Source organism: Cnephaeus nilssonii (assembly GCF_951640355.1).
Source record: "Cnephaeus nilssonii genome assembly, chromosome: X".
Taxonomy (NCBI): domain Eukaryota; kingdom Metazoa; phylum Chordata; class Mammalia; order Chiroptera; family Vespertilionidae; genus Cnephaeus; species Cnephaeus nilssonii.
Window position 1 is genome coordinate 124,622,849 of NC_137071.1, and position 26,894 is coordinate 124,649,742.

Consider the following 26,894-nt stretch of genomic DNA (forward strand, 5'->3'; position numbering starts at 1 on the left):
GTCTGCTTCCTCGGATGCGATTTGGTTTGTTTGTGGCGACGCTGTTGCCAAGCAACAAGGAGGGGGGCGGGCCCTAAACGCTTGTCGTAAGCGCGCATCCTGGCAACGGGTCAACAAAACTTTCACGCCAGCCGGAAAGCCCTCCTCCCCGGTTCCGGCCAGCGCCGGAAGCAGGAAATCCCGTTTGGCCAGGACTCAAGCTCGCGAGGTTTGCTCTCCGCCCGGCCTGCACCGCGGTGTTTCCCGCGCAGGTTACTCCAGTTCCCGGCGTACGGCGCGGCCATTCGTACCGCCGCCGGCGCCGACGCCGTCATGGGTTTCCTGAAACTGATTGAGATTGAGAACTTTAAGTCGTACAAGGGTCGACAGATTATCGGACCATTTCAGAGGTTCACCGCCATCATCGGACCCAATGGCTCTGGTGAGATAACCCCGCTACGGCCCTGCGCACATCCCGTCCTGTACCCCTATCCAATATCATAGTACAACCCAGCCCGTGCCACCTGAAATGTCGCGAACCGTAACAGGTTCCTCGCCCCTCCTTCGGGGGTACGGCCCAAAGCCGCTGTCCCGGCTCGGGGACTCTGACTTGAGCCTCTGCCCCAGGTGTCAGTTGCCCGCTCTTTGCGCGGCCCCCCACTTCACCCCGAGTGGTACGCTCCGCCCGGTGTGTTCCCCATCCCTCTGCCCCCTCCCGCCAAAAGTGGTCCAAGTCCGCTGGCAGCCGGATCCCCTCCTTGTGTGAACCCTCTGGATGGCGTGGGACCGCTCGTAGCCCTCCCGTGGCCTCCGGTCCCAAACGGTACATTTAACCCGTCCCGCCTCACATTGGTACGCTCCGATTGCGCCCCCCCTTTTTTTTTGTACTCTCCTTCGGTGGCGGGCAATTTTGAATTTGAGACCCAGCGCTTGCGCCTCCGGAGTGCTTGGGGTCTCCACCCTCCATCTCCGGCCGCCCTCTCCATCTCAGAGATGGCTATGCCTCGGTCTCGCCCCTGTGCTAGCACTGAAACCGCTGCAAAGTCCGAACCTGTTCGCTCCCCAAATGAACTGAATGCTCACTGTTTTATAAGGAGTTATTCGGGGTCTGCGGAGATAGCGCGGACTAGAATAAGCCATGCTCGCAGGAAATTTACGGAAGAAAGAAAGAGAAAATAAAATCTCTTGCAGCTGCGATAAGCGCTGTGCCGGAAATGAGACCGGTAGATGTTATCGAGTGACCTGGGCGGCGTCTGTAGTTAGCAACAATACTGCATTGTATACTTAAAAGTTGCTCAGCGAGTAGATCTTAAGCGTTCTCGGCGCCACAAAAAAAATTGTCATTATGCGAGGTGACGGATGTCAGCGAAACTTACTGTGGGGGGCATCTTGCAATGTGTACACATATGGAATCATTATGTTGCACACCGGAAACTAACAACGTGTTTTATTTCAATAAAACGGGGGGGGGGGGGAAGAAAGGGTTGGTCAGGCCAGGCCTCTATTTCATATGTTAACCCTCCCTCTCTAAATGATACGCGGTGGGTTTCACCCATCTACCCTCTCAAGCGTTTGTTCGGAATCCTGCTGAGCTCCTCCACCCCCGAGTTAGTTGCTCTAGCTAAATCATTCACTAGCCTTCACCGAAGTAGCTCTAACTGTGGACCTCCCTTGGAGTCTTGCCTGTTTGGCTCTCAGTGGAGAGCAGGGTTTCTCAACAGCTGCACTGTTGACATTTCCAGCGAGGTCATTCTTTGCTGTGGCGTTGGTCCTGTGCATTGTAGGATGTTTTTGTGGCATCCTTGGCTTCTACCCTCTAGATGACCCGTAGCACCCCCCCGCCCCCCGCCAGGTGCGACAACAAAGAGTGTCTCCTTCTCAGGACATTGCTAAATGCCCCCCTGGGGGTTGCAAAATCCGCCCCCCCCCCCAACCTCTTGAGAACCACTGGCTTAGAGGGTTAATGCTTGGAGTGCCACTCCAGTTTCTTAGAATTTGGAAAGAGGCAAGATGCACCTCTCATTTGGTCCCCTCAACATGGGTAGGCAGATTTGTATACCCAGCTGTTGTGAAAAGGTCCTGGGCCTGACCTCCCCTCTTACCCCCATTCTTCAATGCCCACCTCCACGAGGCATTCCTTGATTCCCCTCAGTGAATTGCTCTTCTCCTCTGGCACCCAGTAGGCACTTGGGACACATTAACGTTTATTTTCGCCTATCTTGTATTCATGCTATGTTTTTGTATCTTCATTACTGGTCTAGGAGTGTCCCAATGAAGACATTTCTTAAAACGTTTTGTCACTGTCCAGCTCATAATGCATGTTATTAAAATGTTTATAATATTGAATGATTGTGAATAAGGGCAGCCTTTGTGAGACGTTCTTAAGGTCTGGGGAGAGCATGGGAGAAGCCCTAAGGTTAGAAATGGGTGTCTAATAGGCTGACTCCTGGTCTGCACCGGGTGCTAGTCCTGCTTGTTAGAATAGGACTTGCCATTTATTGAGCGCCTACTGTGTGTTGAATACTTTACTTATGGGGCCCTTTTACATTGAAATTCTCACAGTGACCCTAAGAGGGAGATCCCATTATCTGTTTTGTATATGAAGAGGCTGGAGGCACTAAGTTGCGATCACTTGCACACTGATTCCCAGAGCCAGGACAAGAACCTATGCTTGTCCAAGCCTGTGTTCCTGCCACTCCAGTGGGGGGCTGTATGCCAGGCATTGTTGTAGATGCTTTGCCCACGCATCATGGTTTCTCACATTTTCCAGGTGAGGTCAGCTAACAAGTAGTGAAACTAAATACAACCTAATCTTTTGGACTAGAACCCAAGCTTTTTTTTTTTCTTTTTTAATTTATCTTTATTGTTGTTGTTTTTTATTTTGAAGCTCTTTATATAGATTTAAAAACTTGTTAACAACTTCATTGTTGAATGTTGAACCAAATACGATTCTTTGCTATCTTTATTGCTGAAAGTATTAACAGATGCCCCCCTCTTTCCCCCCGCATTGACCCCTTTTAGCCTGCCCCTGCCCCTCCCATTCCCCCCAACCCGCCCCAGGCCTTCACCACACTATTGTGTCCATGGGTTATGCATATATGTATATATGCATATAAGTTCTTTGGTTAGTCTCTTCCCATCCCCCCCCACCTTCCTTTATTGTTGAAAGTATTACAGATGTCTCCCCTTTTTCCCCATTGACCCCCTCCACCCCACACCCATCCCCCAAAACATTAAAAAAATAGTTTATTGATTTTTAGGGAGAGAGAAAGGGAGAGGGAGAGAAAAACATCCTTGTGAGAGTGTAACATCAATTGGCTGCCTCCTACACCCCCCCTACTGGGGATCAAGCCTGCAACTCTGGCATGTGCCCCTGACAAGGAATGGAACCAGTGACCTCTTGGTGCATGGGACAATGCCCAGCCTACTGAGCCATACCTGCCTAGAACCCAAGCTCTTAATCTCTGTCTCAAACTGCCTCCATGGAAGGACCTGGGCTACCATTTTTATAGCTGGATTGTAGATATGTGTTAGAAGTCAGATCCTCACTTCAGTCACGTAACATGTTTGGGGAGAACCTTGAGATATAATTTATAGAGATTAAACTGTTCCCTCCCCTCTAACCTTAGTCTAAATTTTTAAAAATATTTTTTTCTGAGTCTAAACTGAAGAAAATAAAAACTGTGACTTCTCTACTGAAGAGATAACCACTTTTAATGTTAACAAGCATATTTACTTGAATAGCTAATAAATGCACATGGTATAAAATTCAAAAAAATCCCAGGGGATATACAATAAAAATAAAAATTCCATTTCTCCCCTGACCTGTTACCTACTTTCCTTTCCCGAAGTGACTACTGTTAGACTGTTTACATTTTCATGTGTTTTTTTTGTGCCTTTCCCTCTCCCCAAGTTTTTATTATGAAAATTTTCAGACATACATATATGTTTTGCTTAATCATTTGCGAGTAAATTGTAGACTTAATGACATTCACCTCTAAGGGATTCAGCATTCATCTCCTAAAACCATTCTCTTGTGTTACCAATATACCATTATCACACCTAAGAAAGTTAATTTCCTCATGTCATCAATCATCCAGTTCATATTCAGGCTTCCCTAATTGCTCCCAAAAATGTCTTTTGGGGGCTTAGAGGGGGGACAAAATCCAATCAGAGTTCATGTACTGCCTTTGCTTATGTCTCGGGAATCTCTAGTGTTCTGGAATGGTTCTCCTAACCTTTCTTTTTTGACATTGACTCTGAAAAATCTCAGGCCAGTTGTCTTGTAGAACATCCCACATTCTGTTTGTCTTAAGGTTTCCTCATGGTGTCGTTTGCCATGTTCCTCTAACTGCTGTATTTCCTGTTAACCTGAAGGGAGGTCTAAAGACTTGTTTAAATTTAGGTTAAATGTTTTTGGAAAGATACTTCCTAGTTGCTGTGTCCTTCATATTGTATCACAATAGAATATGCCTTTAAAAAAATGGTGGCAAAACACACACACACAAATTTACTATTGTAACCACTTTTATTTTTATTTTATAACTAGTAGCCCTGCTCACCAGTAGCTTACTGCTGCATGTCTCAGCTGGCCTCCCCGCCCTCCTGTAGCTCTCCACCCGCTGCCCCGCCCTCCTGTAGCTCTCCGCGGGTTGTTATATGTCACAATATAACGACCATTTGCATATTACCTCTTTATTATGTAGGCTTTTTAAAAAAAAATCCCCACTCAAGGATATGTTTTTATTGATTTTAGAGAAAGAGGAAGGGGGAGAGAGGGAGAAACATCTTGCCCTGACCAGGGATCCAGCCCACAACCTGGGTATGTGCTCTGACTGGGAATTGAACTCTCGACTTTCAGTCCATAGGCTGACGCTCTTGCCACTGAGCCAAACCGGCTAGGGCATATATTGAGTTTTGTATCTTGCTTGTTTTTCCTATTGTGGGCATTTTCCCATGTTATTAAAGGTTGTAGAACAGCCCTGGCCGGTGTGGCTCAGTTGGTTGGAGCATTGGTTGAGGCGTCATCCCATGCACCAAAGGGTTGTGGGTTCGATTCCTGGTCAGGGCAAATACCCGGGTTGCAGGCTCAGTCCCCAGTAGCGGGCATGCGGGAGGCAGTCAATCGATGTTTCTCTTTCACACTTGTTTTTTCCTCTCTTCCTTCCTCTCTCTAAAGTCAGTTAAAACACAAAACAAAACACATTTAAAGGTTGTAGAACAATCTATTTTGTAAATATACCTTTTCCTTAGGTGGGGTTCTAGTTTTTGGCTGCTAAAAGTAACAACTGCAGAGGGACCGTTTTTCTAAGCCTTTGACCCAGAGCTTTGGTTGGGCTCAGTCTTTATGAGCAATATTTTCTCCTCCTGAGTCTGAGAAGTGAGTGTTAGGGAATGTTCCTGTTCCTCTCAATATCTCCTTAATTCCCTTTCCTCTCCCCTTCTTGCTGACTTCCTCTCCTCTTTGTTGTCCCCTCCACCCTTAGGTAAGTCAAACCTCATGGATGCCATCAGCTTTGTATTGGGCGAGAAAACCAGCAACCTGCGAGTAAAGACCCTGAGGGATCTGATCCATGGAGCTCCTGTGGGCAAGCCAGCTGCCAACCGGGCCTTTGTCAGCATGGTCTACTCCGAGGAGGGTGCTGAGGACCGCACCTTTGCCCGTGTTATTGTTGGTGAGTGGGGTTGGCCAGGGCCTCTCCTTGGGTCCTGGAACATGGCTAGACTAGTTGGCTGGGGAGGAAAACCTGACCCTTGGCCAACTTGTCTTGTAGGGGGTTCCTCTGAGTACAAGATCAACAACAAAGTGGTCCAGCTACACGAGTACAGTGAGGAATTAGAGAAGTTGGGCATTCTCATCAAAGCTCGTAACTTCCTCGTCTTCCAGGTGGGCTTTTTTTAACAATTATTGGCTTTCTGCTTTTTGCCAACCCTTGGGCCTGCTTTCATCTCTGGCTTCCTCTCTGCCCTGAACTAATAGAGCAGCTGCCTCACTCCAGTCTGGCCCTTGTAGTCTCCAGATCAGCATCACTGGCGACATAATGAGAAATGCACATTTTCCGGCTCCATCCTAGGCCTACAGACTCAGAGACTGTGGGGTGGTAATGCGTGTTTGACCAAGCCCTCCAGGCTGTGATTGCACACGCTGAAGTTTGAGAACCGCTGCCTCCCGCATGAGATCCAAACTCCTGTCCTTCAGGAAACACCATCCTTTGGTTCCTGATTGCCTTACTGGCCTCATCTGCCAATGCTCTTCCCTCCAACCCTGCACTCCAGCCTAGTGAAACCATTTACCGTTCCCCAAATTCACCTGCTTTCTTTGGACTGGAGGCCTTTGCACGTTCATTTTTCTCTGCGTGGAATAACCTCGCCTCTCCCACTTTCTTGGTTAGTTCTTCCGCACCTTCCAAACTCAGCTTAGGTGCCATCTTTGGGAAACCTTTCCAGGTAGACACTCGTACCAGACTCCTATCCCCAGGCCTCATTTAGTCCTTTTCTGTGCTGCTTCTGTTGCTGCCTATACTACATGGTGTTGGCTTTGCTTCTGCTTTCCGTGCACTTCAAAAGGCCAGGAATGTGTCCTCAGAGCCCAGGGTGAAATGCGGCACCCAGTGTGGAGAGGGGGTTCAGTGACCTTCTGAAAGATGGAGTGGGAGTAGGTCGGAGGAGCTGGCTGGCTAGGGTCTAAGTGGGGAGAGTGTTTTGACCTTTACTAGGGTGCCGTGGAATCTATTGCCATGAAGAACCCCAAAGAGAGGACGGCGCTGTTTGAAGAGATCAGTCGCTCTGGAGAGCTGGCCCAAGAGTATGACAAGCGAAAGAAGGAAATGGTAAAAGCTGAAGAGGACACGCAATTCAATTACCACCGCAAGAAAAACATCGCAGCTGAGCGCAAGGAGGCCAAACAGGAGAAAGAAGAGGTAGGTGGCTAGGCTGCCTCTGGGCCCTGAGAGAGGACGGGGAGCCAGCGCCTTACTGACGCCCCCCCCCCCCCCCCCCCCGCCTGACTCCGTGCCCCTGTTTGCACAGGCCGACCGCTACCAGCGCCTGAAGGACGAGGTGGTGCGAGCGCAGGTCCAGCTGCAGCTCTTTAAACTGTATCACAATGAAGTGGAGATCGAGAAGCTCAATAAGGAGCTGGCCTCTAAGAACAAGGAGATCGAGAAGGACAAGAAGCGGATGGACAAGGTGGAGGATGAGCTGAAGGAGAAGAAGAAGGAGCTGGGCAAAATGATGCGCGAGCAGCAGCAGATCGAGAAGGAGATCAAGTAAGAGACAGGCGCGGGCGTGCAATTCATGGGAAACCAAGAGGTTGTCCTGTTTCCTAGGGCTCCTCTCAGCCTGGAGTTTAGCATCCATACTAGTTTCTTTATTTTCCCCTTGACTTGCATTTTATTTTTATTTTTTAAAAATATATATTTTTATTGATTTCAGAGAGGAAGGGAGAGAGAGGTAGAAACATCAATGAGAGAGATCATTGATCGACTGCCTCCTGCATACCTACCCCACAATGAGGTTAAGCCCGAAATCCGGGCACGTACCCTTGACCGGAATCGAACCTGGGACCCTTCAGTCCGCAGGGTGACACTCTATCCACTGATCTGAACCGGCTAGGGCTTGACTTGCATTTTAGACAAATAGAGTATTTAAATACTCGGGCTCTGGGTAGATAGGTGCTCAGAAGAGGGAAAACTTGAAAGGATGATGACTTGCCAAGTGCGAGGAAACGATGAGAATCCCAGGCACTGGAGTGGTGGTGAATGCCTTCCTAGAGGAAAACGAGCTAGGAGTCCAAGGGACAGGAATTTTATTTCATTTTTTAATCCTCACCTGAGGACATTTTTCCATTGGTTTTTAGAGAGAGTGGAAGGGAGAGGGAAGGAGAGAAATATCGATGTGGGAGAGACACATTGATTGGTTGCCTCCTGCATGTGCCCTGACCAGGGCCCGGGCTGGGGAGGGGCCTGCAACCGAGGTGCGTGCCCTTGCCTGGAATTGAACCTGGGACCCTTCAGTAGCAGGCCGACCCTCTACACACTGAGCCAAACTGGCTAGGGCAGGGACAGGAATTTTAAAAGGCTAGTTCAGATGGGGGCCGGCTAACACAGGATGTTCTCAGAGTTGTTATGAGGGTTCTGGCCTGGCTGGCTGAGGCCAGGGTGGCAGCTTTAACCTTATGGAGGGCCTGGAATGCCAGGCAGCAGGTCTCAGGGAATAATCAGCCCCTTTTTTGAGGATCTGTGGGGCATCAGGTCCTTATTCGTAGGCAGTTCCCTGGGGCTGGCTGTGTGTGTGCGTGTGTCGGGGGGGGGGGGGAGGGGGGGCTCAGGCATCCCTTTCTTTGGGTAAAAAACCTAGGAACCCTCCCTTCTCCAACAGTGCTGACTTGTTTTCCCCCTCCCCTCTGGCAAAAGGGAAAAGGATTCAGAATTGAACCAGAAGCGGCCTCAATACATCAAAGCCAAGGAGAATACCTCCCACAAAATCAAGAAGCTGGAAGCAGCCAAGAAGTCCCTACAGAATGCTCAGAAGCATTACAAGAAGCGTAAAGGTGACATGGATGAGCTGGAAAAGGAGATGCTCTCGGTGGAAAAAGCCCGGCAGGAGTTTGAGGAACGGATGGAAGAGGAGAGTCAGAGTCAGGGCAGAGACTTGACCCTGGAGGAGAATCAGGTAGGGTCTGGGAGGGCTGGCGGGGAGGATGGGGAGATTGCTGGGCTGACATGGACTGACCCGTCATCTGTGTCCTCCTTCCCTGTCTCTAACACAGGTGAAGAAATACCACCGGTTGAAAGAAGAAGCCAGCAAGAGAGCAGCTACTCTGGCCCAGGAGTTGGAGAAGTTCAATCGAGACCAGAAAGCTGACCAGGACAGGCTGGATCTGGAAGAGCGGAAGAAAGTAGAGACAGAGGTGGGCATGTTACAGGATTGGGGATGATGGTCCAGAGAAAAGGAAGTAATGATAATCTTAATTGTACCGACAACAGCTAACATCGAGCAAGCACTTACTGTGTGTTGGGCACTATACGTATATTCACTCATTTAATTTCTGCTTTTCCAAATGAGGAAACTATATCACAGAGGTGAGGCAATTTGCCTACGGTCACTTCATTATTAAGTGGCAGAACCAGGATATGAACCTGGCCAGTCTAGCTCTAAAGCCCACATTCTTATCAAGTATACTTCACTTACTGTCTTCCTAATAACAATGATAGTGAAATAATAACAAGAATAGAAAAGTGTTATGGCCCTTGCTTGTTGGTTAGACCATTGTCTGGATACACCAAGGTTGTGGGTTCAATCCCCTGTCAGAATCAACCAGCGGCCCTAGACGGTTTGGCTCAGTGGATAGAATGTTAACCTGTGGACTGACCGGGTTCGATTCCGGTCAAAGGCACATGCCCGAGTTGTGGGCTCGATTCCCAGTAGGGACGTGCAGGAGGCAGCCAATCAATGATTCTCTCTCATCATTGATGTTTCTTTCTCTCTCTCCCTCTCTGAAATCAATCAAAATATATTAAATAAATAAAAGTTTTTAAAATCAACCAATGAATGCATAAATTATTGGAACAACAAAACAATGTTTCTCCCTTTCTCTCTCTAAAATCAATAAATAAAAATTAAAAAACAAAAAAAGAAAAGAAAAATTGTTATACTACCCCAAGAACTCAGCATTCCAGGTATTCTGCTAAGCACTTCTTTAGGCGGTAGGCGTCAATATTAATAGCTACCCTATATTAAGCACTTAATTACATTATTTCTGAAGTGGTGGTTACCTACATTTCACAGATGACAAAACAGAGGTGCAGAAAGGCCCAGAAAGCTTTACCTGGCGTTGGCTTGAGCCTCCCTGAGTGGTGAAGAGAGCCCAGGCTGGGTAGAACACTGAGAGGGTCTCATCAGGCCCTGGGAGGCCTCGTCAGTTAGCAGAGCCACACCGAGCCCTGTCTGTATCTGCTTTTTTAGAGAAATGTTTTTATTAATTTCAGAGAGAAGAAGGGAAAGGGATATAGAGAGAGAAACACCCATGAGAGAGAAACATAGATTGGCTGTCTCCCGCACGGCCCCTACTGGGAATCGAGCCTGCAACCTGTCCATGTGCACTGCCTGAGAATCGAACCAGTGACCTCTTGGTGCATGGGACAACTCTCAACCGAGCCACACCAGCCAGGTTGTGTGTCTGCTTTTTAGTAGGCCTCCTGCAATAATGACATTGTCCTGGACTGTTGGGCTCTTGGATAAGCAGGCACATAGGGGCTTGTAAGCCCAGGCCCCATGGTCTTGGAGTTACCTTGCTCAGCCCCTGGTGATGGAGTGTATTGGTCTCTCTTCCAGGCCAAGATCAAGCAAAAGCTGCGGGAGATTGAAGAGAATCAGAAGCGGATTGAGAAACTGGAGGAGTACATCACGACTAGCAAGTATGTGGCTCTATAGCCTTGCCTCCTACTTCTGGGCCTGTTATTGCGAACCCTCCCTATCCCAATCCTCCCCAGGCAGAGACCCCCCTCCCCCCAGAGGCCCTCTGAGCCCGAAGTATTTCCTGACCAGCCCGGGTAACCCCTGTACCCCCTTACTTTCTAGGCAGTCTCTAGAGGAGCAGAAGAAGCTAGAGGGGGAGCTGACAGAGGAGGTGGAGATGGCCAAGCGGCGTATTGATGAGATCAATAAGGAGCTGAACCAGGTGATGGAGCAGCTGGGGGATGCCCGCATCGACCGCCAGGAGAGCAGCCGCCAACAGCGCAAGGCAGAGATTATGGAAAGCATCAAACGTCTGTATCCAGGCTCTGTGGTAAGAGTGGGGAGAAAAAACTCATTTCCTGAGCACTTACTTTCACACTCAGTCAGATCATTTTCCCAGCAGCCCTGTTAATTCCATTTTTTACAGCTGGGGGAACTGATAGGTTAAATTGACCTGCCCAAGAGCACAGCTTATGAGTGAAAGAACTGCAGTTCACACCAACTTGTTCTGATTCTTAACCTCGTGTTCTTTTTATCACACCAGTTGCATCTTCCTGAAGGTTTCGTCTTGCTGTGTCCCCTCTTTTGTGGGAGGCAGGGAGAACAGAGAGACCCTTGGAAGGGGGAGAGGCCATGGGGCAGAAATTAGTCTCCCAGGCAGGAGCCCCGTACAGGCTTCAATGAGTTCCCTTGCTATGAACCAACCCGCTCATTTGCCTGGCTTTTTCGGATCTGTAATCCCATCCCTGGGTTCAGCTTAATTGGGTTCGATAAATATTTCCTGATCTCTCCTCTAGACACCGCTGGGGAGTTTATATGGGTGAATGGGCCCTGCCCTTGAAGATCTTTCCCTTCATCCGATAATTCTTAGGGAAGCATGGTTGGTTGGGGGAGAATGGGGGCAGATGAGCTGGGAAAAGAGGTTTCTTTTGCTGGGTGCGTGTGAGAATTGGAGATAATGTATGTAGGGTATCTGGTATAGTGTCTGGGGTGGCAGCAGTGTGCGAAATGGTTAAAGTGAGGTTTAGCAAGGATGATTTTGGATTCAGATATGACTGCCGGAAGTCCTTGTTGCTTTGGGGCCAGAGTAGGCTTTTTCTTCATAGCCTGGGGGCTGTGTTCCTGATACAGACTCTGATCTACCCACGCTGGCAATTGGCGTTTCTGAGCCAGCTCCCCAAAGTCTCAGGCTTTATTTTTCTTTTGTGACTTGCTCAGTACGGCCGCCTCATTGACCTCTGCCAGCCCACACAAAAGAAGTATCAGATTGCTGTAACCAAGGTTTTGGGCAAGAACATGGATGCCATAATTGTGGACTCCGAGAAGACAGGCCGGGACTGTATTCAGTACATCAAGGAGCAGCGTGGGGAGCCAGAGACCTTCTTGCCTCTTGACTACCTGGAGGTGAGGCTGGTATCAAGACAGTGTGTGAAGGACCCTCCTCCTAGACCCCCATGTTCTGCCACCTACTGAGCTTCTTCCTACAGGTGAAACCTACCGACGAGAAACTCCGGGAGCTGAAGGGGGCCAAGCTGGTGATTGATGTCATTCGCTATGAGCCACCCCACATCAAAAAGGCCCTGCAGTACGCTTGTGGCAATGCCCTGGTCTGTGACAATGTGGAGGACGCCCGCCGCATTGCCTTCGGAGGCCACCAGCGCCACAAGGTACGGATTCCCTTGCCCAGATCGGAGCTGGACAGGCTGGCTTCGTATTGGAGATTCATCTGTTCAGCTTCTCCTTCTCTGCTCTCCCTTCTGTGTGTAGACAGTGGCTCTGGATGGGACCCTGTTCCAGAAGTCAGGAGTGATCTCTGGTGGGGCCAGTGACCTGAAGGCCAAGGCGCGGCGCTGGGATGAGAAAGCGGTAGACAAGTTGAAAGAGAAGAAGGAGAGGTTGACAGAGGAGCTGAAAGTAAGCCGCTGACGACGCGGTCCCTGGGAGTGGGGGTCCTAAGCTCAGGCCGGCCGCCTTCTTACCACCTCGCCCTTCTTTCTCGTCCACTTCAGGAGCAGATGAAGGCCAAGCGGAAAGAGGCAGAGCTGCGCCAGGTGCAGTCTCAGGCCCACGGGCTGCAGATGCGGCTCAAGTACTCACAGAGCGACCTGGAACAGACCAAGACACGCCACCTAGCCCTGAATCTGCAGGTGGGTCTGGCCCCAGCCCTGTTTCCTAAAGGCCATCTTCCCATTGCTGGCCCAGCTTTCTCGGGGGGTAGGGAACTTGTTCCGCTCCCCTCTCTCCCAGGCTGCTCCAGGGAACCAAGCATAGCGCCGAGTCAGACAGCCAGGGGTTCAGATCTTGGCTCTGTGTAACGTTATGCAAGTTACTTAACCTATCAGAGTAAGTTTGTTTTTATCCTTAGCTGTAAAATGGTAGTTAGGATACTCCTTGCTTTATTAGGGTCATTGTGAAGGTTGAATGAGTTAGTACATGTAAAGTGCTTAGACTGATTCTTTGCACCCAGTAAGTGCTCAGTAAATATTAGGGGCTATTATTAGCAGAATTCATTCATTTAAGCAATATTTGAGCTTCTTCTAAAAGTGAATTGAAAGTGAGCTATAGGCATTTCAGTCCCTGTGTGGGGTACACTTCTAGATGCTAATGTGTTTGATCATGACATGCTTCCCCAGACCTCCCTGGAAGGGTTATGTAATGTGTGTGTGTGTGTGTGTGTGTGTGTGTGTGTGTATAGTTTTGCCTTTTTCTAAAATTAAAAAGTGTGAGTTTTCTAAAACTTCTGAAGCTCTGTGTTAGTTCGAGAGACGCTGGAGCTTTGACTGGTGCTAAGTCACGTTCTCTCAGCGTGTGAAGAGCTAGCTAGCCCTTTGTGTCCATGGCCAGGGAGCTCGGGTGGCTCCTTCCTCTAAGGAGCCTGGTCTCTTTTTACCCTCTCAACCCCATTTCCTGCAGGAAAAGTCCAAGCTGGAGAGTGAGCTAGCCAACTTTGGGCCTCGCATCAATGATATCAAGAGGATCATCCAGAGCCGAGAGAGGGAAATGAAAGACTTGAAGGAGAAGATGAACCAGGTTGGTGGAGGAGCCAGGCCAGCATGTGCATCGGGGCAGGGCTGGGCCTGGAAGCAGCACTCTGACCCAAAGCGCCTTTGCCCTCCTTCGCTTCTGTCAGGTAGAGGATGAGGTGTTTGAAGAATTTTGTCGGGAGATTGGTGTGCGTAACATTCGGGAGTTTGAGGAAGAGAAGGTGAAGAGGCAGAATGAGATCGCCAAGAAGCGGTAAGTGTAGTGACTGCAGTGCCTCTGAGACCCCAGCCTGACATCCCGGAAAGGCAGATGCTGTCATAAGGCTGGGAGCAGCTCTTAGAGAGATGGGCATTTATTATAGGTCAGCCTTAGAGAACAGGGACATTAGGGAGGTGATGTCGCACAGTCCAGTGGTTAAGAGTGCCAACTTGAAATGTGGTTTACCTGGGTTAAAAAAATCCCAGCTCCAGCCCTGACTGGTTTGGCTCAGTGGATGGAGCATTGGCCTGTGGACTCAAGGGTCCCGGGTTCGATTCCGGTCAAGGGCATGTGCCTTGGTTGTGGGCACATACCCAGTGGGGAGTGTGCAGAAGGCAGCTGATCGGTGTGTCTCTCTTATCGATGTTTCTAGCTCTCTATCCCCTTCCCTTCCTCTCTGTAAAAAATCAATAAAATATATTTTTAAAAAATCCCAGCTCCACAATTCGTGTTGGACAGTGACTTGATCTCTCTCAGCCCCCGGTTCCTTATCTATAAAATGGGATAATGATACCTGTGTCGTGCATGGCATTGTTGGACGGATCAGGTGAAATAATCCTTACAAAGCATGTAGCATAATAGCACCTATAAGAGCAATAAATATTAGCTTTTTAAAACTAATCCTGAAGTGTTGTTGTTTTTTTTAAGATATATTTTTATTGATTTCAGAGAGGAAGGGAGAGCAAGAGAGAGAGAGCAACATCAATGATGAGAGAATCATTGATTGGCTGCTGCTTGCACTCCCCCTACTGGGGATCGAGTCTGCAACCCAGCATGTGCCCTGACCAGGAATCGAACTTACCCCTTGGTTCATACATAGGTATACGCTCAACCACTGAGCCACACTGGCTGGGCAAATATTAGCTTTTATTATTGTCATTATCCTGATAGGCAATGCAGGTGAGGAGTAACAAAGTTCTAGGTTAGAAGAATAGTAAGAATAAAACAACAGTTTCTCTCTTCTCCCCACTTCAGTTTATTCATTTGTTCAGCAGACCTTTCTTAAGTACCTATGTTGTGCCAAGTTGGCCTGGGCTAGGTATTGGAGGGGGTTGGGAGATGGGGATGAGGCAGATGAACATGACACAGTCTCCCTGAAGGAGTTCATCTGGCCCCTGGGCCTCAATTGGCAGTTCACGTAGCCCACACCCATACAGGAAATATTCATTGCTCTTCTACCCCCAAGCCAAGCTCAAGGGATATAGAATTGAGTTAGAAACCGTCGCTGCCCTCAGCGAGTTGAGTTATGGAGTAGTAGGGGAGACAAACAAGTAGATCAGCAACTTCAGATTAGTATGATCAATACTGTACCTTAGGTAGAAACAAAATACAGAGGAAATGGTCAAGGAACTTCAAATCAACAAGAGGAAAAATCCAAACAAGAGACCCAATAGAAAACTGGACAGAGGATGTAGTTAGCATGTCATGAAAAGAGAAGCTTGAATGGCTGATTACAAAGTGATGTTCAGTCTCATTCCTAATCAGAGAAATGTAAATTAAAACAATCTAGAGGTATTCAGTGGAAATAAGTCTCCGGAAGTTCTGGGACTTTAGCAAAGCCACACCTGGGTATGGATCACAGAGAGTCTTGCCACAGGGTCACAAAGGGACACATTCAGCATGGTTTATCTTGTCATAATTTGGTAGTAGGATGTTGGTGCAATGTAGACAGCCATCACTGGGGAAAGTATAAGTTTAATGTGATGAGTCTACAGACTCCTGAATACTGTATGGCAGTTTAACCCTTTGCACTCGCTTTTTTCTCGATTCCTTTATTCTAATGCTAACCGTGTCGAGTCACACTCGACATCCGAGTGCAAAAGGTTAAAGCAAGAACTGGATTTACGGGCATTGCCCTGTATAAATGTATAGCACCATGCATTTGTGCAAATTGAAAAAATGACATTTTATAAGGGTATGCATTTTAAGGCTGTGTACATATGTTTGTGTATATATGTAAGTCTGTCGCTTTGGAGTGCATGCTCACTGTAAAGAAGATAAGGGGAGTGAAAATCGGAGTGAACCAGAGGAGACGAAGGGTCTTGCACAGACAGCAATCATAAATGTGTTAGGAACTGTGGGATGTGATTAGCTCAACAGCTATAAAGGGAGGAATCCAACAAAGTGTAATAGAAACTAAGAACCTGCTCACAGCCTTCGGGAAAGGTTTTACAGAACAAGGAATGATGAAATGGAGACCTGTAGAGTGAGTAGGATTTAGCCAGCCGGGCAGCAAAGTCCCAGGCAGTGAGAACAGCATGCTCAGAGGTGTGAGAGACCATGCCTTGTTCTGGAAACTAAAGAGTTCTGAATGTCTGCAGCATAGAAACGGGGTCAGGTGGAAGGCGGGGATGGTGGAGAGGTCAGCGGGGGCCAGATCACAGAGGGCTTTATGAGTCATGCTTAGGAGATTGGACTTAAAATTGCATAGCTCAAAATTATAGAGTCAATTACATTTCATTTGGATTATAGTGACTAATAGGTTTAAACTGCCAGCATGACATCTGGCAGCATCTATGACACCACATTGGGGGTGTGGGGCCGCTGGAAGAATCTGTATGCTGGTTACATATTCTTTGAGTTCTGAAGAAATGGCGAGGAGGGCAATAGCAGGAATCTAGTATTTTCGCCATGGTTTTTTTGCTACCCAAGCTCTACTACCCCTTAGAAGTTCTGGAATCTTGGGGTGGGGGTGCGCATGTATGGGCAGTAGTTGGAACGAGTCAATATGAGATGAATACCTGGCAGTAATGATGGTAACTACAGTTTACTGAGTACTTAACTGGGTGCCAGGTATGGTTCTCAGGACATTATACATATTAACTCCCAGTAACTCAGAGGTAAGTACTATTATTTCCATTTTACAGATGAGGAAACAGAGGCATGGAGAGGATAACTAACTTGCCCGAGAGTACACTACTAGTAAATGGCAGAGTTGGGATACCAATCCTCTTATCCCACCACACTGGACTGCACCAATGCCATAGGAGAAGGAGCCTGGGTTTGGTGCTAGACCTGGGTTTCAATCTCACATTTGCCATTTACTAGCTCTGTGGCCTTGGGCAAGGTCTTTTACCTCCTGGCCCAAGTCTCCTTATTTGTAAAATGAGGATAATAATGCCTAGTTGTGAAGCTGTTGATTAGAGGATTAGAGGTAATGTATGTAAAGTACACAGAAGCTTAATAAATAGGAATTATAGCTGGTGGGTTGAGGTGGACCTTTTTGTGCTTCCATCTAGGAAGTTGTGGGTGGAGGGTCTGGAGTCCTCCGGTGTTTAAAGGGAGACTACTGGATTTTGGCGCTGTTTCCCCTGGCTTGTGCCATTTCCACAAGGCTTGGCTGAGGAACTTAGTCCTCCAACTTTAGGGAACAGTTTTATGTGGATGTGGGTGGATGAGCTGGGTGGTGACTGCAATTTAGCAGTAACCCTGGGTCCCTACGTCCTGGGCCTAGTTCTCCTTTCTCCCCACAGTTTGGAGTTTGAGAATCAGAAGACTCGCTTGGGCATCCAGTTGGACTTTGAAAAGAACCAACTGAAGGAGGACCAGGATAAAGTACACATGTGGGAGCAAACGGTGAAAAAGGATGAAAATGAGATAGAAAAGCTCAAGAAGGTAAGGAAGGAGGGCATGAAAAGAACTCCCATGTACCCATCACCAGGATTCATTAGTCATTAACATGTTGCCATATTTGCTTTTCCAGACTCTCAGTGGATGCATATTCTTTTTTAAAAAATATTTTTAAAATTGATTTTAGAGAGGAAGGGAGAGGGAGAGAGAGATGGAAATATCAATGATGAGAGAGAATCAGGGATTGGCTGCCCTGTGACTGACCACTCATTCCCAGTCCCTTTATTCTTCCCGGGGCTAACTCCATGGAGTGTGTATCTTCCAAATCTGCAGGTATTGATTGACTTGAATACTTCAGCATTCATGTATGTGTACTCATAGAAAAAATCCACCATATTGTTTGTGTGGGTTAAAAAAAACACATTGATGTTATTCTATAGTTCACAACAGTAGTTTTGATGTGGAAAAGATGCTCCAGAATAACAAGTCAAAATATTGAGTTTTAATTACAGTTAATTACTTTGTGGATCTGTCCTGTAAGTAATGCTGGGAGGAAATCGGCTAAAATATTGATTGTTTATCTCTAGCTGGTGGGATTTTGAGTGATTTTTGTCATCCCCGCTAAATACTTTTTCTGTATTTTGAACTTCTGCACAGTAGGCAACTGGTAAAATGGGCAACCAGATCATTTAGAATAAGATAAAAGAAGCTTGAGGGGTGAGAGAGGTTTGTGAAAGCAGAGCTCATTGAAGAGAGGCTCCAACAAACTGTGAAAAGGGTGGGGACAGAGGGAGAAAATCCTAGGAGAGAGAAGGAAAGCCTTCACCTCTTGTCCTGTTCCCCTTGCTGGGACCAGGAGGAACAAAGACACATGAAGATCATAGATGAGACCATGGCCCAGCTGCAAGATCTGAAGAATCAGCACCTGGCCAAGAAGTCAGAGGTGAATGACAAGAATCACGAGATGGAGGAGATTCGTAAGAAACTGGGGGGCGCCAACAAGTGAGTGGGTTCAGGCCTGGGGTTGGGGCAAGTAGGTATGGCAGGCAACCTGCTGGTTTTGGGTCTCACCTGTGTCCCTGGATCTTCTTAGGGAAATGACCCATTTACAAAAGGAGGTGACAGCCATCGAGACCAAGCTTGAACAGAAGCGCAGTGACCGCCACAACCTGCTACAGGCCTGCAAGATGCAGGACATCAAGTTACCACTGTCCAAGGGCACCATGGATGATATTAGTCAGGAAGAGGTGAGTATCAGGGTTGGTGTTGGGAGTGGGCTGTGAGCAACATTAACCAGGGATGGGATGAAAGTGTGAAAGTGGCCGGGGAGGACAGGAGAGAGAGAGAGAGAGAGAAGGATGGTGGGACATAAGGAGGGATGGCAGGGGGAGGCTGTGGAGACAGGCGAGGTGAAAGGTAGTGGCCTGGTGTGACAGGGAAGTTGCATTTGGGGTAGAGCTGTATGTCCGTAGGTGGTGAGGGAGGTAAGCCAGGAGAACATTAAATCATTAACCTTAGGAATTGAGCTGTTAGCTCCAGTAGGTGATGGATATTGGTAGGAGCGCAATTGAGGGACATTAGGTAAGAGGAAAGGAAGATGGAAGATGGAGGACCTGAGAGATGATCGCTTAGCTGCAGTGAGGGAGGTTGGCCAGGAGAGGGTTGGGTAAGGGACATCAGCAATGCAGAGGTGACAAAGCTTAGTTATAGGAAAGGGAGGGCCACTAGCTGATAAAAGGGCCATGTCATTTTATGCACTGGAAGTGAGGATTGGTAGCAAGGTGTGGGAATGTTAACTGAGGAGGTTTGCGTAGGTCTTGTCTTCTACTTGGACAGGTATCTCAGTCCCACATGTCCTCCTCCGTCCCCTCTTCCAAAATAGCATTTCACTTTAATTCAGCAAAATATTGTGAACACCAGAAATGCACCACGGCTCAAGTTATCATCCTACCTAATAATAGACAAATATGCAAATTGACCGTACCTTCGCTATGTCCACGATTGGCCAGGAGGCGCGGGGGGGCGGGACTCGGGGTGGTCGGGGTGGCCGATTGGGCCGGCGGGACGCTGAGCTCGCGTCACCAGCGGCAGCGCGAGCTCAGCATCTGCGCCATGGCTGTGCTGCGGCACAGAAGGGGCCTCTGGGGCAGCGAGCCCACGTCCCGCCGCGGACCATCAAAAGCGGGGAGCTGGGTGTCCGCTCCGGCACCAGGCCAAAAGCCTCCGCCGGAGGCTTTTGAAAGGCCTGGTGCACCAGCGGACAGATACCCAGCTTCCCCGCAATCGAAAGCGAAAGCAGGGGTGCTGGGTGTCTGTCCGCTTCGGCACCAGGCCTTTCAGAAGCCTCCGCCGTGCCGGAGGAGGTGCACCAGTGGACAGACACCTAGCTCCCCCATGATCGAAAGCGGGGAGCTGTGTGTCCGCTCCGGCACCAGCAGACCCCCTGCCATCAAAAGCGGGGAGCAGGCTGCTAGCAGTGTCCGCGGAGCGTGCTAGGCTTTGCGGGGCAGTAGATACGGCCTGGATGGCAGGTTAGGCCTAGGGGACCCTACACGTGCATGATTTAATCGTGCACTGGGTCTCTAGTATGACATAATTACATCTAATCCAAACCACATCTCTGCCAGGCAGGCATTGCCCCACGTTAGAGATGAGAGAGCTCAGATCCCACAGTGATTTGAACAGAAGCCCAGTGGGTCTGTGAAAGCAGATCAAACCCTTAGGCATCAATAGAGCCCAATTTTGAACTCAGATCTTTCTGCCTTCAAAGCTGCTGTCCTGCCACAAGGTGCTTTCTCAGTCATTGAAGGCTGCCAAGGAGCCCCAGCCCCTTCTAGAGGGGCCCTCTCCTGGCCAGTCTGCTCCATTCCACTCCGTGTTGCCTTTGCAGGGTAGCTCCCAGGGGGAGGATTCCGTGAGTGGTTCTCAGCGAACTTCCAGTATCTATGCACGAGAGGCCCTCATCGAAATTGACTACGGCGACCTGTGTGAGGATCTGAAGGTGAGGATCAGCCTCGGGGGTTGGGGGACATTTTCCCACTGTCCAGAGAGTGGGTCAGCTCATCTGGGGACCCTCTGTTGACCAGGGCCAGAAAGAAGGACAAGCTGGCAAGAGAGGGAGGGTCAAGTTATGATCCAGGGTCTCCCCCTATCTGCACATATAAACCGGCACATCTTCCTCCCCGACCTCAAGTTGCGCCCATCCCTGCCTATTGCTCATCTTCCCCTTCCGTGTATAGGTACCTGGGGGTTCATTATAGCATTCTCTGTATATTTGAGAACTTCCATACACACACAAAGAACAGGCTCCTGAACAGACAGAGCTTGGAGGTTCCTCAGCCCTCTGTCCCAGTCGCTCTTCTCATTTGGCTTTTTCTCATCCTGGATCTTTCTTTCAGCTACCATCTCTATGCTAGGTCCCACAGGTATCTCAGATGCCAGCCCTCCTCCCCAAATCTACCCCTTCTTAGAGCTGGCCACAGGTTCAAACCAGAAATCTGAGCCTCATGCTAGATTCCCTCTCTCACTTGGCCTATTCAGTGAATTACCAAGCCCTATCCATTCTATCTCCTAAATAGCTTTAAATTCTCTTTTTTCCTGTTCCTACTAGTTCAGGCCACGCTCACCTCTCACATGGACTACAGGAGCCTCCTAAATAGCTTCTGATGCTTTCCAATTCATCATTATAGCAGGGGGAATTGATTTTTAAAAAACTTTTTATTATGAAGTTCTCAAATATATTGAGAATGCTATAATGAACCCCCAGGTACCTATCACTCAGCTTTAGCAATTAGCAACATATGGTCAATCTTGTTTTTTATACCCTTCCATCTCCCTGTTGGCCTATTTTATTTAAATCAAATGCCAGATATTCCATTCATGGAAGGACTCTTTAAAAAACGTAACCACAACTCTTTAATATCATCTAATACTTAGTAAATGTTTAGATTTCCATGAACATCCCATAAATATCTTCTTTCTTTTGCACAGTTTGTGTGTTTAAATCAGGATTCAAGTGAGGTCCATATGTTAGAATTGGTTTCTTCTAGTCTATAACATTTTTCTCTTCCTATTTATGGAAGAAACTGGGTCATTGGACCTGCACAATTTTCTACATTCCAAATTTGGCTGAGTATGTCCCATCATGTTATTTAACATGTTGTTCCATCCCCTGTATTTCTGTAAACCGGTAGTTAAGTCTAGGGTTTGACTGGATTCAGGTTCATTTTTTATTTTTGACAAGAATACATCATAGGTGGTACTCTGTGCTTGTAAACTTCCTTTTGTGTCGCATCAGTGAACACTGAATGTCAGTCCCATCTTTGTCATGATAAGATTGATCGTTGTTCATCATTCTTATAAAATATTCTTGCCAAAAACTCAAGGATCTGATCAAGCTTTTATAACCACCAATTATAAGAAACATGGGTGCCAGAGAAACATGTTAAATGAAAGCTCAGGGATGCATTCAGCCAAATCCATACTGAAAAGTAAAGGACAGAAGACCTGTTCTCATATTATATTTATACACACACACACACACACACACACACACACACGAAGAAAGAAAATAAATACAAAGGGGGAACTTTTATAGACTATAGGAGACAAATCAACCCATTGGAATATGCGGCTCTCCCTTAAGTCCATTGCAAAGAAAAGAGAGAAAGGGGAATTTATAGATTAAATGAGAATTAAGAGACATGCCAGCCAGTTGCAATGTGTGCACCTTACTTGGAACTTGCTTTAAAAACCTGTAAAATTTTTTTGGTTTGTTTTTATTTTTTGTTAATCCTCATCTGAGGATATTTTTAGAGAGTGGAAAGGAGGGAGGGAAGGAGGGGGAAAGGGAGAGCGAGAAACATTGATGTGAGAGACACACATCAATTAGATGCCTCCTGCATACACACCCTCAGGGCTGGGGATTGAACCTACAACCCACGTATGCACCCTTGACCAGGAATAGAACCTGAGACCCTTTGGTGCTAGGGACAACACTCTAACTACTGAACAGTACCAGCCAGGGCTGTAAACATTTTTTTATAAAACAATCAGGACGATTTGAACACTGACCAGATAATTTATGATGCTCAGGAATTGCTGCTAATATTTTTAGGCGAGTTAATGGTATTGGGCGTTATTTATTTATTTATTTATGTTTATTGTCTAAAGTTTTACATATGTCTCCTTTTTCCCCAATTGACCCCCCTTGGGTTTTATTTTTAACCGTCCTGTCTTTTATAATTGCTTCAAAATGGAGGTGGGGTGGATTTTGCATCCCTAGGGACATATGTTAATGTCTGGAGATATTCCTCACACCCACTTGTCACAACTGGGGCGGAGGTTACTACTGGCATCTTGGGATGCTGTGAAGCATCCTACAGTACATAAGACAGCCCCCACAGAAACAATGCATCTGGCCCAAAATGTCAGCAGTGTTGAGATTCAGAAACTCTGCTCTCGAGATCAAGTGGAAGTATTTATGGATGAAATGCTATGTCTGAGATTTGTTTTAAAATAATTGAACATAGAAAGGAATTAGGTATAGATGGCAGAGTATTTGCTCTGAGTTGATGATTATTGAAGCTGGGTCATAGGTACATGGGAGTTCATTATATTCTCTGCATTTTTGTGTATGTTTGAAAAAAGAAAAACAATCCTGGTCACTGGGTTCAGACATTGTTAGCCCTATCCATTTTTTTTAATCCACCTGAGGGAGTGGATTAAAATTTTTTTCATTGATTTTTAGAGAGTGGATGGGAGGGGGGGAGGGAGACAGAGAGAGAGAAACATCCATGTGAGAGAGACACTTTAATTGGTTGTCTCCCTCTTGTGCCCAGTGCTTGAGTGGCGACCTATGAACCAGGAGGTCACAGTTTCTTCTTTATTAGCTAGAGTATTGTAAAGAGAGATTTTTCTCTCCTCAATTGTTTGGTTACCCTGAGGTATAGTTTGTGTAGGAAAGGCAGGATATATATGCTTGGTTCTTTCCCTTTATTACCATTTATAAGCTAATGAGTTCTTTCTGTGGCATTCTCAAGATACGTCCACTAAATTGTTTTCTTATCATTATGAACTTTGAGGTTTAAACACATTTGATAATGTTGTACTCCGTGGTGGTGGTTATTCTTAACTGATCAAGTTGTCGCATCTTTGGCCAGTGGGAACTCATTCATGTTGGCTTCTGAATCATTTTGACACAGCTCTTGTAGTCTTTGATATCTTCCTTGCTTCTTGGTATTTCCAGACTCATCCTCTACATTTCCTACCCCATGTCCTGAATTGGCCATTTCTCTGAAAAGCTCTTGACTTCTTTTAGTCGGAAAATGCTGTTATTTAGTGAGTACTGTCTGGACACTGGAGTGCTTTTAACTGCTGGGTTGCTTGGTGCTTCTAGAACTTTTTGGTAGACTGAGCTACAAAATGTATATTTTTCTTTTGAAGGAACATGTATCATGAGTTTATATTCATACTTCCAATTTAAATCGTAATTCTCACAGTTCAACATCATTGATTTTATGTTTGAGTCTCCAGTTACTCTTGCTAAAAATCTTGGTTCCTAGCTACTAGTACACTAACATAGTAACATATTTATCCTATTCTGTAATAGTTTGGAAATCACAATAAGATACTATTAGCAACAATTTAATTTTTGAATGCTGTCTAAGATTTCCTTGAGGTTCTTTTTTATTGTTAAGCTAATAGCTCATTGGACATGTGTTTCTGTTTTAAAGTAATTTGAAAGAATTCTCTGTGTTTAAACAACTTAATATATAGTCAGGTATTTTTGTTCAGTTTTTAGTTTTTAAGGGATTGCTCTTTTTTTGCATTGTGATTAATTTTTCCCAACTTTAATTTTGAAAATGTTCAAACCTGTAGAATAATTGAAAGGATAGTATAATGATCATCCATATGCCCTTCACCTTAAATACACCAATGAATATTTTTCAGTGTGCTTTCTCTCTCAGCTCGATTTCCTTCCCTCTACACTACATACTTTTTCTGTGTTTTTGTTTTTTTTTTTGCTGAACTGTTTGAAGGAAGCTGCACACTTCAACTCTAAATGGTTCAGCATCCTGAGAACAAGGGATCCTCCTCCATAATCACAATTCCATATTACACCTAAGAAGAGTAATAGTGATTTCGTATTCCATATCCTGACCATATTCAGATTTCCCTAGGTGTTTCAAAAGTATCTTTTATAGCCGAAACCGGTTTGGCTCAGTGGATAGAGCGTCAGCCTGCGGACTGAAGGGTCCCAGGTTCAATTCCGGTCAAGGGCATGTACCTTGGTTACGGGCACATCCCCAGTGGGAGGTGTGCAGGAGGCAGCTGATCGATGTTTCTCTCTCATCGATGTTTCTAACTTTCTATCCCTCTCCCTTCCTCTCTGTAAAAAGTCAATAAAATATATTTTTTAAAAAGTATCTTATCTAATAAAAGGGTAATATGCAAATTAACCATCACTCCATCATAAAGATGGAGGTGCCCATAGCAGCCGGGGTGCTGGACACTGGTGGCGTTGCCCCAGTAACGAGCCCCAGCATCCCGCATGCCCCGGCCCATGGAGGGAGGGAGGGCAGGCGCGTGGGCCTCTGGCCAGAGGCTGGCTGGGGCACGCGGGATGATGGTGTCGTTGCAGGCCGGGCTGAGGGACCCCTCCCCCATGCACGAATTTCGTGCACCGGGCCTCTGTAGTCTTTTATAAAAGCTTAAAAAAAAAAACCCTACCAAACTATGATCCAATCATATGTTGCTTTTGGTTCTTCTGTCTCTTTAATTTCCATTAATGTGGAATATTCCCCTCACCTTTTTTCATAACTGATCTTTTGAAGAGTCTGTGTGTTGCCTTTTTTTTCTCTATGTGTTGTCTCAAAGAATGGATATGTTAGGGGTACGTTATAGATATGTCAGTTTGTTTTCATTGTTGTTAACTTGTTCTTCCTGTGAGTTGGGAGTTTGGTCTCTTCTGGAGGCTTGATGGATTTTGGTTAAGTAATTTTTTGGCAAGAATAGTTCATTGGTGATGCTTTACCCTTTGGATTGCGTTATGCCAGGAGGCACATACTGTCAGGATGCCCCATATTCATGCTGCTAAGTTTGGTCCTCAGTTAAGGTACGGCTAGATCTCTCAACACTAAACATACACTTTTACCTTTGTACATAGTTAGAAAACTTTAGGGTGATTTTTTTGGCATCTTGTGAATATCTGGTTCCCCAACAATTGTTTTTAATTTATTTTTTTTGTGGAAAAATTTTAAGGTTGACATCATTGCAGGTGTCCCCCTCTCCCCCCCTTTGCCCACCTCCACCCACCCCTGCCTTTTCCTCCCTTGGCCTTCACCAAACTACTGTCTGTGTCCATGGGGTATTCGTATATGTTCTTCAGCTAATGCCTTCACCTTCTCGATCTAGTCACCCCACCCAACAATTTTTTTACCCAGTGTTTTCCACATTTTGGGTGAGTTCTTTCTTATAATTATGTAGTCTTCATATGGTTCTAAACCCAAAAGTATAGTACAAGGCACAGGAAGAGAAGTTTAGCTTCCTTTCCTGTCCCCGTCACCTCTCATCCTCTCTGTAACCATTTTAATTAGCTCTTGGATTATCCTTTTTTTTGCTGCTGCACTTTTGAAAGACAAATACATTTGTATGCAAATATATTCATATTCCTTCTCTCAGATGAAAGGTAGCGTTGCGTTGAGTACCTTTTGTGTTTCGCTTATATCCTAGAGACCACTTTACACCGGTATTTAGAAATCTTCAGAAGGGCTTTTCTAAAATATATTTATATATATAGTCATGTCATTCCTGTGCTTAAAGGCATTCGGTGGAGCGTCACATCTTTTGGATAAAGTCCAACCCTCTTAAATACTAAAAGGCCCTTCATCATCAGGCTTCCTCGTGTGCCTCTAGCCTTGTCTCTTTTCCCAGCATGCACTCGCGTGCACACACATACACACAGTTGCTACTTTTGCCATGTTGAATTGCCTTTTTTGTGGGGTGGAGGGGCTTTTGAATTTTGTTGTTGTTATTGACACTATTACAGATGTCCCCCATTCCCGCCCCCCCCTCTTGCCCATCTCCACCCACTGACGTTTTTAAGGTTGATTCCTCTTTTGAATTGCTCCAAATTCCTTGAAGAAACTATGAGCAAACCCCCGGTTTTGCATATGATGCCCCCGTCTGCGTAGAAGCCTGTTCTTTCTCTCCGACCTCACCATTCAGCCTGCAGGCCTGAGCTTAAACATATTCCTAGAAGCCTTCCCTAGCTGCAGAGTCCGAGTTAGATGACCTTGTGTGCTGACCCCACGTGCCTGTTGATCGGAGTCTTGGTATCACCATATAGTGTCCTGATCATGTACTTGTATGCGTTCCCCTGTTAGTCTGCCAGCTCTGTGAGCACAGGACCCGTGGCTCACAGGACCTCAGGGCCCTGGTGTCTGGCACTCGGAAGGCATTCAGTAAATATTCATTGACTAAAAGTGGCAGAAAGGCACAAGCCCAGGCGTGCAGCGCAATATCCATAAAACCTAAAACCAAACTCAAGTGGAATTTGCTCAGATGTAGTGATCTGGTTATTCATTGTACAGTCCCGGCCAGCCTGTGTGGGAGCCTCTAGGTCACCCTGGGATGGTGCTGGC

The 26,894-nt window shown here is 46.7% G+C and overlaps 1 protein-coding gene across 2 annotated transcripts in view; it reads left to right on the forward strand.

The window, feature by feature from the left end:
* The first annotated feature begins 207 nt into the window (after positions 1-207).
* The window catches only part of SMC1A (structural maintenance of chromosomes 1A), a 32,804-nt gene continuing 6,117 nt past the window's right edge, over positions 208-26,894 (forward strand). The window contains exons 1-19 of one of the 2 annotated variants that reach the window (XM_079765683.1): positions 208-421; positions 5,466-5,654; positions 5,754-5,866; positions 6,696-6,899; positions 7,009-7,247; positions 8,394-8,652; positions 8,750-8,890; positions 10,315-10,397; positions 10,561-10,768; positions 11,656-11,841; positions 11,925-12,104; positions 12,205-12,351; positions 12,447-12,584; positions 13,351-13,467; positions 13,568-13,674; positions 17,154-17,295; positions 18,107-18,252; positions 18,344-18,497; positions 20,141-20,251. In XM_079765683.1, coding sequence (XP_079621809.1) covers positions 313-421; positions 5,466-5,654; positions 5,754-5,866; positions 6,696-6,899; positions 7,009-7,247; positions 8,394-8,652; positions 8,750-8,890; positions 10,315-10,397; positions 10,561-10,768; positions 11,656-11,841; positions 11,925-12,104; positions 12,205-12,351; positions 12,447-12,584; positions 13,351-13,467; positions 13,568-13,674; positions 17,154-17,295; positions 18,107-18,252; positions 18,344-18,497; positions 20,141-20,251 — 2,973 coding nt within the window. In that variant the 5' untranslated portion in view covers positions 208-312. The remainder of the gene's footprint in view (positions 422-5,465; positions 5,655-5,753; positions 5,867-6,695; positions 6,900-7,008; positions 7,248-8,393; positions 8,653-8,749; positions 8,891-10,314; positions 10,398-10,560; positions 10,769-11,655; positions 11,842-11,924; positions 12,105-12,204; positions 12,352-12,446; positions 12,585-13,350; positions 13,468-13,567; positions 13,675-17,153; positions 17,296-18,106; positions 18,253-18,343; positions 18,498-20,140; positions 20,252-26,894) is intronic. The other variant, XM_079765684.1, reaches the window with a different exon arrangement.